Source organism: Typopeltis vanoorti, chromosome 26 (assembly GCF_054136105.1).
Source record: "Typopeltis vanoorti isolate ZY-2024b chromosome 26, IOZ_Tvanoo_1.0, whole genome shotgun sequence".
In the NCBI taxonomy this organism is placed as follows: Eukaryota; Metazoa; Arthropoda; class Arachnida; order Uropygi; family Thelyphonidae; genus Typopeltis; species Typopeltis vanoorti.
In genome coordinates, this window is record NC_143574.1 from 23,020,312 (window position 1) to 23,034,752 (window position 14,441).

At 36.7% G+C, this 14,441-nt stretch overlaps 1 protein-coding gene across 1 annotated transcript in view; it reads left to right on the forward strand.

Moving 5' to 3' along the window:
• The window catches only part of Fatp1 (Fatty acid transport protein 1), a 271,807-nt gene that overhangs the window by 212,832 nt on the left and 44,534 nt on the right, over nucleotides 1–14,441 (forward strand). Inside the window, exon 10 of the mRNA XM_090414827.1 lies at nucleotides 2,792–2,956. Within this exon, the coding sequence (XP_090270953.1) occupies nucleotides 2,792–2,956 (165 nt within the window). The remainder of the gene's footprint in view (nucleotides 1–2,791; nucleotides 2,957–14,441) is intronic.

Here is a 14,441-nt window from a genome sequence, read left to right on the forward strand (position 1 = left end):
CTCTCCCACCAGTTGGAGAGAGTGACCATATGGTGTTGACTTGGAAAATGAATAGACATGCAGGAGTATCAAAGAGACGGGAACTTATGTGGAATTATAAGGCAGGTGATTATAATAGTCTTAGACGTCAACTTCGGGAAGTTTCATGGAGGGAGGAATTGGAAGGCCGGGATATCACTAGTGCGTGGGAAATTGTGAAAGAATATTTGTTATCAGCAATGGTAAGTTGTATACCACGAGTGAAGAAGAGGACGCAATTTGGAGTAAAGTGGATGACAAACAATATTAAACAGGAACTGCATGCGAAAAAGAGGCTATGGAAGAGATATAAGGAGACAGGTGAAGAGATGCATGAGGAATATAAAACACAGGCCAGAAGAGTGACTAGTGTGGTAAGGAAAGCGAAACTGGAATATGAGAGGAGATTGGCCCTAAGATCCAAAGAAAATCCTAGGGAATTTTTTAGCTATGTGGCCAGTAGGAGGAGAAATGACTGTGGAAGAATGATATTGTGGGATAAAAATGGGAATAGAGTGACTGATGCAGAGGACATAGTGGAATTGTTCAATGAACACTTTATTGGAGTATTTCATCCTAGAGGAGTCAGTTTTAATGCTAGAGGGATAGGACTGGTTCGAGGTCTGGAGGTACAGGAGGAGAGTGTGTTTCAGATACTGAGTACGCTGGATGTCAGTAAAGCTGTGGGACTGGATGGTATTTCACCACGAGTTTTGAGAGAATGTGCTAGGGAATTGACAGTGCCTTTAATGTGGCTTTTCAATGAAAGTCTGGCTTTGGCAAAGGTGCCCAGGGAATGGAAGGAAGGTAAGATAGTGCCATTGCATAAGGGTGGTAACAGACTGGAAGTGTCTAATTATAGGCCAGTCTGTGTGTCATCAGTAGTTGTTAAGATCTTGGAGAAAGTAGTGAGGGACCATATACAGCATTGGGCAGATGAGGGTAATGTTATCTGTGAGAATCAACATGGATTTGTGAAAGGACGCTCTTGTTTTAGCAATATGCTAGCCTTTTATAATAAAGTTACAAGAACATTAGATGAGGGAAAGGCATATACTGCAATTTTCTTAGACTTGGCGAAGGCATTTGACAGGGTGCCACATGATAAGCTGATATTTAAGTTGCAGCACATGGGTCTGGTTGTCAGATTGGTCAACTGGATTCAGGATTGGCTGTCTGATAGGTATCAGAGAGTTGTGTATGGTGGAGCAGTTTCCAGGAGGCAGAGGGTTACAAGTGGGGTCCCACAGGGCTCAGTACTAGGACCTATATTGTTTAACCTTTATATCAATGACATAGCCAGTGGATTGCAAGGGGATATTCAGTTGTTTGTGGATGGTGCGAAGCTGGGAAGGATTATTAGTAATAGTGCAGATGTGGTATCCCTGCAAGAGGATTTAAATAAGCTAGATAGATGGGCAAATGAATGGGGGTATCAGTTTAATGCAGCAAAATGTAAGGTCTTGAGGTTTGGGAAACATCGATGGGATGCTGCATACTCTATGGGAGGAGTTATACTGGAGGAAGTAGGGAAGACAAGAGATCTGGGGTTGATGATTGATAGAAACCTGAAGTTTAGGGGACATATTGCAAAGGTGGTGAAGGTAACACAGAGGATTGCTGCTATTATGAGAAGGACACTGACCTGCAGAGATAAGAGTTATCATTCCGTTGTATAAGTCTGTGATCAGACCACACTTGGACTATTGTTCTCGGATTTGGTCCCCAGGATTTGAAGGGGATAAATTAACTGTGGAAAGGATACAAAGACGGACGACAAAGATGGTTTCAGGACTGTACAAGGATAATTATGAGGATCGGCTGAGAGAATGTGGACTGTAGAGTTTGGTGGATAGAAGAAGGAGAGGTGATATGATTGAGACTTTTAAACTGTTGAGAGGTGGTTGACACCACCAGAGAGGGTTGACACTGGGGAGTTCTTTCGCTTGGTTGAACAGCGGGGAGGAGTGATGACAAGAGGCCATCCCTGGAAGTTACGAAAGGAAACTGTGAGCAAGAGGGTAAGGAGTGGTTTCTTAGTGTGGAGGGTGGTTGAGCCGTGGAATGCATTGCCTGATGGAGTGGTGGGAGCGAGAATGGTCAGTGAGTTTAAAGAGTGGTATGATAGACTTTGTGTTTCTCAGGGGGGACCTCCCCTCGATGAGTCTTGACAGACTTTATGTCTTAGGAAGGACCTCCCTTGATGAGTCTTTTGACTCCTTGGAGGCCTGAATAATAATAATAAAAAAAAACTAATCTTCCAATGTATAATAGTAAATACTCGTCATTGATTACCCTATTATTGGAATGGATTCACCTTCTGTCATATGCAGAATTGTCGAGGGATCTCACATCTGTGGTCAGATAGTATTTGAATTAATCAGCTTCTATAAATTTACCTGCAAATAGGTTTTATCAGTTTCTGCTACAGTAGTTCCTTTCAGGTGAAAAGCATAGATATTTATCACTGCTTTTCATTTCTTTTTGGTAATAATGATTAAGCTGTATTTTTTTAAGAGTATGATCTAACTTTTCTGGTGGTTTCCTGAATATCTTATTTACTTTCTGTGAGGAGGTCATTAATAGCAAACTTTAGTTGGTTTAATCTCTTCCTCCTATTGCAACTCCAAAGTACTTAGTAAAGCTACAAATTTATAAGGTATTGAATTCTTAGTTTAAGCCAATTTTAATATTTGTTCACAGACATATTTGACTCAATGAACATAAGTAGTATTTTCATAGTTAATTAAATTATCATGTTTTTTTAAACTAGGTGATATACTTGTTATGGACGAATATGGCTACTTGTTTTTTGTTGACCGCACTGGTGATACTTTCCGATGGAAAGGTGAAAATGTGTCCACTACTGAAGTAGAAGCTATTCTCAGCAATATTTTACAACTGACTGATTGTGTTGTCTATGGTGTGGAAGTACCAGGTGTGTTATTTTAAAAAATGGTTTTGGTATAGTGTATTTCATGTTTATTAGCAATATGTAGTATGCACACACCTAGTTAAACATCTTACATTCTGCAAGTTATTGTATAGATTGATGTGCTTGTGCATGTCTTTCACTATGCTTATCTGCATGCAATATCATTAACTCCATCTTACACCCTCTGTCCGAAAAGAAACCTAACTTTTCGAAAATAGAAGAAACTATTGGTGCCAAATGTTGTATCTTTTTGTTGTAGAAAGTGGCAACCTTCATTAGTGTTATGACATTTGTTTCATTAGAAGCCAAGTTATAGTACCAAGAGTGACAGTGTGTTTTGACGAACAATCAGAAAATGAGTCAAACAGAGAGCTGTGATTGACTTTTGTGTTAAACTTGGTAAACGTTTTACCGAAATGCATGCAATGCTTCAAAAAGCATATGGTGATGAATGCTTATCCCATACTCAAGTTTGAGTGGTTTAAGCGATTTCAAAGTGGTTGTGAGACACTTGAGGATGACAAAAAACTGGGCCATCCAAAAACTGGACTGAGCAAAAGTTAACATCCAAAAAGTGTGTGATTTCATCAAAGAAAACCTGAAATCATCCATAAGATTGATTGAAGATGAATTGGGAATCCAAAATCAACTGTGCACAACATTTTGACCGAGATTTTGGGCATTTGTAAATTGAATTCGCAATTTGTTCCCCACAAGTTGACCGATGACCAAAAAATGTATTGAATTAAACACTGCAAGGACCTCATTAAAACCGTGCTCGTAAGGACTCAAACTTCCTTGAAACGATTGTTACTGGTGATGAAACGTGGTATTTTGAGTATGAGCCCGAAACTAAGCGCCAGAGTGCTGAGTGACGACCACCAGAAGAGGGGCATCCGAAAAAAAAGTCGCTTGGAGAAGTCAAAAGTAAAGACAATTTTGATTTATTTCTACGATTCCAAGGGCATTATCCACAAAAAATTCATTCTGCCTAGCCAAATGGTCAATGGTGAGTTTTATCTCGAAGTTTTGAAGCGATTGATAGCGATAATTCGTCGCGTATGGCATGAATATCGTGACGACCGACCGTCAATGAAACAAATGTTATAAACAGTTGACACAACACTAATGAAGGTTGCTGCTTTTGACAACAAAAAAAGGTGGCACCACTAGTTTCTTCTATTTTCGAAAAGTTTGGTTTCTATTTGGACAGAGGGTATATATCATCATCAGGTTTGTATCTTGGCTAAGAAATGTATAAACATTCAGCATACTTATTTTTTTTTCTTTATTTTGGCTTAAATTGATATATCCTTTCATTATGAAGTGTGTGATGTGTGTAAAAGACAACTTAGTTTGAATCAGTTTTATTTGTAAATTAGAAAAAAAAAATTATGCTAAACACACACACACACATACACACTCTTTCACTCACTCACTCACTCACAAGGAATTCTGCAATGAGAAATACACCATATATTTTACTCTCTTTGCACTTTAAGTTGATGAAATTGTAATGCTATTTAACAGGCTTATAATCTCTAGTTTTGATAAACAAGATCATAAATTTAACTCTCTGCTGAACAAATTTCTTTAAGACTATTGTAATCAAATACAAGCATGTAGCAATCCACCATTACTGGTTAAATACAGATTGAAAGTTCTAATAATGATTTTTTTTTTAATCAGATATAGCCACCCCTACAAATATATCATGTAGGTATTAAAAAAATGCTTCACAGTTCATTAAATGCTTTTTTCCACAGATCTGGTGACAAACTTGCAAAAAACATGAATTCAAAATTCCATCAACTTGCATCAGTTGACCTTATATTCACTTCCACTAAAATTAGTGCATATCCAAGCAAGAAAAATTAAACTTTATTAAAACACAAAATATAAGAATATTACAGAGATCAGTTTTAAATAAGCTTTAGATAGAAATATTATTTTTTCAGGCATTTCCATTGGGTCAGGCTCTATATGGAAGGTGCAGGTTAATCATTATTTACGGAATACTTATCGTACTTCTTCCACTCATTTACTTACAGAATATTCACAGCCAACTCTGGCAACCCATTCACCATCTTCCAAGCAAAAAATCTAGTTCTCATGCACCCTTGCTAACCACACTTTTGGACAATTTCCAAGAGTGGGCATTTGTACTTCTTACCATGTGTGTTTTAAAAAAAAAAGTATTCAGTATCAATCTGTAAAACCCTTTTAATTACTTATGTTTCTATCATGCCTCCTTTCCACTTATCAACTAGCCTTAGTAAAACACAAACCTTCAGTCTAGTCTCATGGGGAATATTCCATAGACCAGTCACAATCATAGTTGTTCGTCTCTGATTCCTCTCCACCATCTCCTCATCGGAAAGGAATCCAAGCAATTAGATTTGTGCACAGTAATCCAGATATGGCCTGTAGGTAAGGCTTACTGAACAGAGAGAGAGAGATCAGTGAGTAGGTAAGGCAGAAGTGAGTGATAAGAATGAGAAAACCGACATGTATAATGTACACAGGTAATAAAGCAGAGAAAGTATGATTACTGGTAGCAATAGTTATCTATGAGTGGTTGACAGAAGAAAGTGGTTGGGTGAGGATGATAACAAGAATAGAGATGGATAGGTATAGCATTTTCTATATAGATAAGGACAAATGAAGGAAGAGTGTTGATGATAGCAGGGAAATTATGCCTGCATCAAGTGGATATGTAGTAGTTTGGAGAGGTGGGAGAATAGTGGTGCTGGTTTTGTGACTGTATGATATTAGGCAGACAGAACAAGATATTGAGCAGGATGTTGTTATTTGCATAGAAATGTGGAAGATGACTGAAATGTTTATGCACATAATCAATTCCTAATATGTACTCTCAATGAGTGTTCAGGCCACTATGACATTACTACATGAATAAACTTACATTGTTAATACTTGTCAGAACTCCAATATTGTATCTAACATTATGTCGTATCTATCATTATGTTCTAAGGCACTCCTGACTTAGTCGTTCCACCTAGACTTTAGTTGTCCTTGGAGTCTTTTTCCTGCAATCTTGGCATCAAACTGTTTTTCTAACTTTTCCTTTCCCATTCTGTTTAATTGACCAATACCACCTTAGATTAGTACTGCTCACACATTCTTGAATGCAAACAATGTCAAGTTCTTTTCTAATATCTTCATTTTTAATAGAATTCTGCCATTGATCCATCTCTTAACTCTCCTAATCTTTCTCGGATCTGTAGTGTCTAATCTTTGATATCGCATGCTTTATTTCTAACCCAACTCTCAGATCCATAACTTAAAACTGGTTTAAACACTGTCTTGTATACTGCTAGTTTGGTGTTTTGGCTAATTTCTCTCTTATTCCATATACATTTATTCAGCTGGTTCCCATCCAGCTTTGCTTATTCTGTTATCTATTTCCAAATTTAATTTTTAATCTTCACTAAAAATTGTGCCTAAATAGCTGAAATATTTTACTTCTTCTGTGGGCTCTCCATTCAGAATGCAGCTGAAGTTTTCTCTATTCATGCCTATTTTCATGGTTTATCTTTTTATTACTGATTTTCATGCCAACTTTGTTTCAGCTGTTCTGCAATTTAGTGAGACTACTCTGGAGACTTGCACTGGATGTGTTTAGGAGTACATCATCATATGCATACAGCAAAGAGCTGAGTTTGACACTTGATTCTAATATCAAGTTTAATTATTAAAGAAAGTTAACTACTTCTTTAATAATGTGATCCGTATAGATTGTGAATAATAATGACAATAGTATGCATCATTGTCTTACAAGTGATTTTACATCAAACATCTTGTATTTCCTTCATTTGCAACTGCTGACTTATAACTTAAATATAGACTGTATTGCTCTGTATAATATTCCATTTACACAATATAACTGTAGTTTTGAAACATTATGTTTGCCTTTTCTAGATCTACAAAACAAGTATAGATCCTCGTCATATTTCCATAATTTCTAAGCCATTTATCTTGAAGTGAAAATCTGATCCTGACAACTTCTATTGACCTAAATCCAGCTTGTTCTTCTCCCAATTTCTCTTCCACAATTTTTCTCAACCTCTCCAAGTATTCTTGCATAAATCTTGCCTGGAACACTTACTAGAGAAATTCCTCTGTAATTCTCACATTCAGCTTCATTCCTTTTTTATAGAGAATTATGAGAGCTTATTCTAGTCATCTAGAATTCAACCTTCTGACCAGGATCTCAGAAATATGCAATGTAGTCACTGCAAAAGTTTTATTCATCTTTGATTCCTTTAGCAGTACACTCTCTTCCATTTCTAAGTTTTTTTTCAATAGTCTCCTGAACATTTTGCCACCTTCCTGATATTTATTTTCTATATTCTTACCAAGGTCTTCCCATTACTTTGTGTAAGACTAGCTAAACAAGAGCTTGGTTCTTACATTTTCTCTTACGTGTTTATGCACATTAGTTTTGTAAATAAGAAAAGAGTGATCATTATGGTTTATTTTAATTATGAAAACATAAACCAGATGTAAGGGATAAGATGTAGAACTTTCATAATATATTTTATAGCTTTAGTATGGACTCTTCATAAATCTTTTCAGAATTCTATAGCATAATGATTGATGTTTTTTTAATATAATCAAGTGCGACTGGAGATTAGGGAAAAATATGGGCAGTAGATCCAGTAATAAAAATAATGAATTTCTTCAAAGTTGTGGTTATAGCTACTGTAGACAAAATATCTAACAGGAGACATATACACAAGGAAGAATTTTGGTTTGAATTATAGTATCAGAGGATTCTCTCAGCAGATACATGTCCCTGCTAAGTTCCATACCCCAGCTCTATCATGAAAATAGCCAAAAAAAATGCCAGTCCACATGTAAAAAGAAAAAAATCTCACACAAAAAATTACAAAAATATGAAAAATAAAATTTAAAAAAAATTGCTAATAATAACAAAAATAATATACCCTTTCAAAACGCCAAAATAACACCAAGACACTTCCACAACAGTTTCACCATACACAAGTGCAGTAATCAGATGTGTCTGTATCAAGGCCTTAGAAAGAGGAATAGCAACTTATCTCTCTCTCCCCCTCTCCCCTTGTTAGCGTGTTCTTCAACAGCCCAGTAATCTTATGAGCTACTTTAACAACCTCGGCAATATATCCTCTAAACGATAACTCTCTGTCTACCACCATCCTAAGTCTCTAGCTTCATCTATCTCCTCAAGTACAGTTCCATCAATGTGGTACACAGCTTGTAATCTGTTTATCCCAAAATGCATAACTACATTTCTCCAAATTATATTGATATCCATTCTGCTCATACTGACAGTCTATTTAAATCTTCCTGCAAGCTTTATATGTCATCTTGATTAATTATTACTCTACCTAATTTTTCATCATCGGCAAACAACTGAATATTTCCTTTCAGGTTATTTCCTATATCATTTATGTGCAAATTAAACAGTAGTGGTCTTAGCACTGAACCTTGTGACACACCGCCAGTCACCTGCTTTCACCTGGATTCTGCTCCTCCATATACCACTTTTTGATATCTGTATCAGCCACACACTTATCCACATAACCAGCATCATATCCATTCCTCTTTGTTCTAATTTGCATAACAGAGTTCTATGTAGTATTGTCAGATGGCTTTGCAAAATCCAGCAGAATTATTGTGTGGCAATTTCCCTTATCCAGCTCAGCTGTTATTCTAGTATAAAAAGTTAGTAAATTACTTAGGCATGACTGACTTAACAAAGCCATGTTGCCCCTCATACAGTATCGTATTCTTATCCACCCATTCTTGAATTCTCTTTTTTGACCAATCTTTCCAGGTACTTTTAACACTACCTAAGATACTGATTGTATAATTTGCTACTGCAGTCTTAGAACCTCCCTTATGCAAGGGAATTATTTTGCCTTCTTTTTGTTCCCTTGGAACTCGACCAGAGTTCAGACTTAATGAGCTTAGTCGGAGGCACTGCCAGTTCCCTTGCACTGCATTGAACTGAACAGTAATTGAACTATTTTATCTGATTCCATCTCCTTGTGACCATTATCACTCATTAAGATTAATCTTTCATTCTTCCTCTTACTTGTCACATAACAAAAGAACTCCGAGATTTCCATTTCCTGCTTGGCTAGATTCTCTCGTAATATAATTTTGCCTTCCTTATTATGTGGTTACGTTTCTTGCTTGATCTTTGTGCTGTTCATGAGTTTGCTGGTCACCTTTCTCCTTACATACCCTTCAGAGCATTTTTTTCTGCAGTTCATGATTACTCATCTAACTCCTACCTTGATTAACCCTTCTTACCTTAGTTATACAATTTAATATAGGTGGCACTGTGACGTGTGGCTGGTGGTTTATTTTGCTGTATAAAGTTGTTTACTCGATTTAGTGAAATATTTTTGTTGAGGAGTATTTCTTTTAAAATTATGATGCACATTGCACATAGGTTTGTGTAAATTTTCTATTGGTTTTTAGTGAGCATACTTTATGAAACTGTAGTGGTAGAGAATGTGCGAGCAACTAAGCCTAATTTGAATAGAAGCTTATTACAGTACTTTGTTGTATGCAACTGCTTAAGGATTTCTGTCGCTAGTACTATGCTGCTTAATTTAGTTAAGGAATCTAATATAAGGGAAGGGTTAGTGAGGGACCAACCATCCCTCCTGTAAAAACCCTATTCATTACGAAACAAGCACCACAGAAGCTTCTAAATTCGGACGCCTTTGCGACAATGATTATTAATTGTTTTGGGACCTGGAATATACATAGTTTGGTGAAAGAAGTAGCTCTTTTTAGTGTGACGAATGTCTTACAACAGTATAAAATTGGACTTTATGCTGTACAAGAGGCTCGATGGCCGGGACATGGCTTGACCCGCAATCAGGGGTACATGCTATACTATAGTGGTGACGACAGAGGACGAAAAGTACTCGGAGCTGCGTTTTTAGTTAGTGATCAATTTTTGTGTAATATTTTAGATTTTAAACTTGTGAAAAATCGGCTGTGCACTATTAGAGTTAAGGAATGTTTTCAAAATGTGTCTATTGTGAACTGTCATGCACCTACGGAAGAGAGCTCGGAGGAAGCTAAAGATTGTTTCTATGAAGTGCTTGAGCGTACTGGTGCTAATCTACCATCCTATGACGTCGAGCTAGTAGTGGGAGATTTCAACACGAAGCTGGGGAAGAGAGCGTATGTGGTGCCCTTTCGTGGGTAATGAGAGCCTATATGAGGAGTGCAATGATAACGGGATCCAACTTGCGAGTTTTGCCGCCACTATGGGATGCTTTATAAAGAGCACTATGTTTGTGCATAAAGATGTCCATAAGCAGACCTGGAGATCGCCGGACGGTAGAACTGGTAACCAAATAGACCATGTACTAGTGTATCGACGTCACCACAGCTCCATCTCAGATGTGAGAAGTTTCAGAGGAACAGATGGAGATAGCGACCACTATCTGGTAGCCTACGATTTCAGGCATGGAATTGCAGTTCAGAAGCCCACGTGTCCTACCATACGATCAGCATGGGACCTGGACAAGTTGAAACCAGCGGAAGGCAAGCGGGCTTTCTGGTTAGAGTTACAGAATTGTTTTGGGGAGTTACAGGAGGAAGAGGATGATCCAGATGGGATGTGGGACACCATCAAAAATATGGTCGTGTTAGCTGCTGCAAGAACTGTAGGAAAGAGAAAGAAGAGGAGAAAAGCATGGTTTAGTAGAGAGTGTGAAGAAGCTGTAGCGAAACTAAGGGAAGCACTATTGAACTACCTAGCGGATAGCAGGAAGAAAGCTGCATATGAGAGGGTGAGAAGAGTGATGAATACATGTCTACGCAAGGAAAAGCGGAAGTATCTTAATGAGAAAGTGGCTAGTATAGAGAGAAATCAGCTCATCAGTTGCATCAGTCTTGGGACTGGTAGCTCAGCAGCAATTTTCTCCATTCCGCTCTGTCATTGGCTTTCTTCTTAACCTCCTGGTAACTCTTCAAACTCGTGCTGTCTTTGACTTGGTCAAGAAAGCTTTTGCTTGATCTGCCTCTTCTTCTTTTCCCCTCTATTTTGCCTTCAGTTATTCTTTTCACAAGTCCATCATGTCGAAGTATATGTCCAAACCACCTATCCCTTCTAATTTTGATCGATTTAATTAAAGTTCTTGTTTCGTTTATCTCTCTCAGGACTTGTTCATTTGATTTTTTTTCTGTCCATTTTATTTTGCTCATGCGGCACCAGCACCACATTTCAAAAGCCTCCAAATCTTCTTACATCTTCTCTGCCTAGAATCCAGGTTTCACATCCATACAGTGCAATGCTCCATATTAATGTCTTTACTAATTTTTTTTTTTTTTTTCAATTGTAGGTTGAGGTTTCCTGTTTAAATGCTTTTCATCTTAGAGAATTGGGCTTTTGCATTGTTTATTCTTGATCTTATGTCTTCGCTTGTTTTATTTGTTTCCCCGCTGATGTCTATATGCTCTATATTGATAGGGATTTTGCCTGTAACAATGATTTTAGTCTTATCTGTGTTGATTTTCATTTTATATTTTTCAAAGTTATTATTTAGTAATTCTAGCATTGTTTTTAACATTCTTCTGTTTTCTGCTACAAGGGCTGTCATCAGCAAATCTCATACATATGACTTGCTCACCATCTATCTTTATGCCACTGTTTATTTTATCTTTTATCTGAATGGCCTTTTCAATATATAAATTAAATAAAAGTGTGAAAGTATACATCCTTGTCTTACTCCACTCCTTATATTTATTATTTTCTCCTTATCATTGATTTTAATCCATCCATTTTGATTTTTGTAAATTTGATAAATTATTTTCCTATCCCTCAAATCTATGTCGATATTAGTTAGACAATTTAGGAGTATTTGCTGGTTTACTTTATCAAACACTTTCTCTAAATCAAGGAAGCAAATGTAAGTATTTTGACTAAGGTCTAATCTTCTCTCTATTATTGTTCTTAAACAGAGTATTGCCTCTCTTGTTCCTTTATTCTTTCTGAATCCAAATTGGTCTTCATCCAATAGACAATCTATTTTTGAATAAATTCTATTTTGAATAATTTTTAACAGAATTTTGCTAATATGTAGGATTAAAGCTATTGTTCTAAATTGGCTGCATTTGTTTGCATTATTCTTTTTTGGTATTGGTATTATGGTTGATTTCATAAACTCTTTTGGTATTTCTCCTCTATCATAGATTTGGGCTATTAATTGATAGAGTAAGGATTTTGTCTCATCACCTAGATTTTGTAGTAGTTCTAAAGGAATATTGTCTGCACCTGGATTTTTTCCCTTACTCATTTCGGAGAGTGCTTTATCAAATTCTTCTCACATTGTTGGGGGTCCTAGATTATCTTTATTTTGATTTTCTATGCTGATATCAACATCAAGTTCATCGCCATTATAGAGATTTTCAAGATAATTCTTCCATTCTATTAATATATCCTCAGATTCTATTAGTAATTTTCCATTTTCATCTTTGATGACATTGTTTTTGATGTTCTTATTAAATTTTAAAATCAGTTTGTTAAATTCTTTATAGGCTTTCTCTATGTTTTCTTTTTTAAATAATTCATCTATGTTATTACATTGTTCTTCTAGGTATTCTTTTTTGGCTTGTCTACATTTTCTTGTAATTTGATTTTTAAGATATTTGTATTTGGTCACATCTTCTTTAACAGCATTTTTATATTTTCTTCTTTCATCCATAAGGCCAAGTATTTCATCTGTTATCCAATATTTTCTTTTTTCTTTTTCTGCATTTTTCAATAATTGATTTGATGAATTTGTAATTAACTCTTTAATCATATTCCATTGGTTTTCAATATTATTCTGACTATTTATGTTTTCTGGAATGTTATGATCAGTTGCCTCTTGGTATCCTTTCTTTACTCTTTAATTTTTCAAGGTTCCATCTTATTGGTTTGTATCTTTGGATATGTTTCCTATGTTTCAGTTCTGTTTTCATTAAGACAAGGTTATGGTCACTACTAACGTCGGCACCTGGATAGCTTTTGCAATTTTTTATTTGGTTTCTGTATCTTTTCTTGACCAATATATAATCTCTTTGAATCTCCAGGTGCTTTCTGGTGTGTCTTCTTCTTTTTGAAACTTGAAATAGTGTATTTGCTATAACTAACTGTTTTTGTGTACAAAATTCTATTAATTGCTTTCCTTTCATTCCTACGTCCAAGGCCAAATCTTCCTGGAACATGTTTAAAGTTTATTTTTCACTTGGTTAGAGTATAATAAAATTAGTTTAATCCTTTATCCAAGTGTGAGCAAACAAACTTTGTGCCTGAAAGTATCTTCAGGACTGGGGTAAGGTAGTACAACACCAGGGCAACTCTTTGCAAAGGTGGAGCAAGCTACCAAAGTCCTGAAGATACTTTCAGGCGTAAACTTTGTTTGCTCACACTTGGATAAAGGATTAAACTAATTTTATTATACTCTAACCAAGTGAAAAATAAACTTTCAACATCTTTCTCTAAATCCAGAGTAAGTTATTAAAAAAGGGTGGCACACCATTTGGCAACTCCTATAGGTAGAGATGACCTGCTGATGCTTCTGTCTGGTATCTCCACTTGGTCCTGGCTCACACTGAAGAGACCTCAATAAAGGTCGAAACTAGTCTGGGTAGTGGCCCTTCCCTTAATGCATAATATTAGACATGTCCGCAAGGAGATGTGTTTTGCATTATAGGAGTGTTGGTAGCTTGCTCCACCTTTGCAACGAGTTGCCCTAGTGTTGTACCACCTTACCCCAGTCCTGAAGATACTTTCAGGTGCAAACTTTGTTTGCTCACACTTGGATAAAGGATTAAACTAATAAACTAATTTTATTAACTTCCTGGAACATTATCATTGCTCTCTTCTCCCACTATAGCATTCCAATAGGGTGACGAATAATGGACGGGAGATGTACCGGACAATCAAAGCCATGCGAGGTGCCCAGACACAAGCGGCAACCATAAGAGATGAGAGTGGAAATCTATTAACAAACTCAAAAGATGCTCTCGCTCAGTGGCATAGATATTTCACGAACTTGCTGAATGTCAATGCTGGAACGTCAATATTGGAGGATTATACTCCTCATCAAACTGCTGAACCATTTATTGAAGAGCCGACATTTAGTGAGATTACTCGTGCTATCTGCATGCTGAAAAATAATAAGGTTCCAGGAGTGGACTGCATACCGGCAGAGCTCCTGAAGAATGGTGGGGACGTCCTGCTGGAGCAGCTGCACCGACTCATCTTGATGATCTGGCGAGAAGAATGGCTGCCGGACGAGTTTAAGGAATCGCTGATCATTCCAGTATATAAAAAAGGAGATAAGGTTCAATGCGGCAACTATAGGGGCATCTCACTGCTGTCGACTGGCTACAAGGTGCTGTCTAACATCATGCTAATGTGCCTCACACCATATGCAGAAGAGTGCCTTGGTGACTACCAGACGGGCTT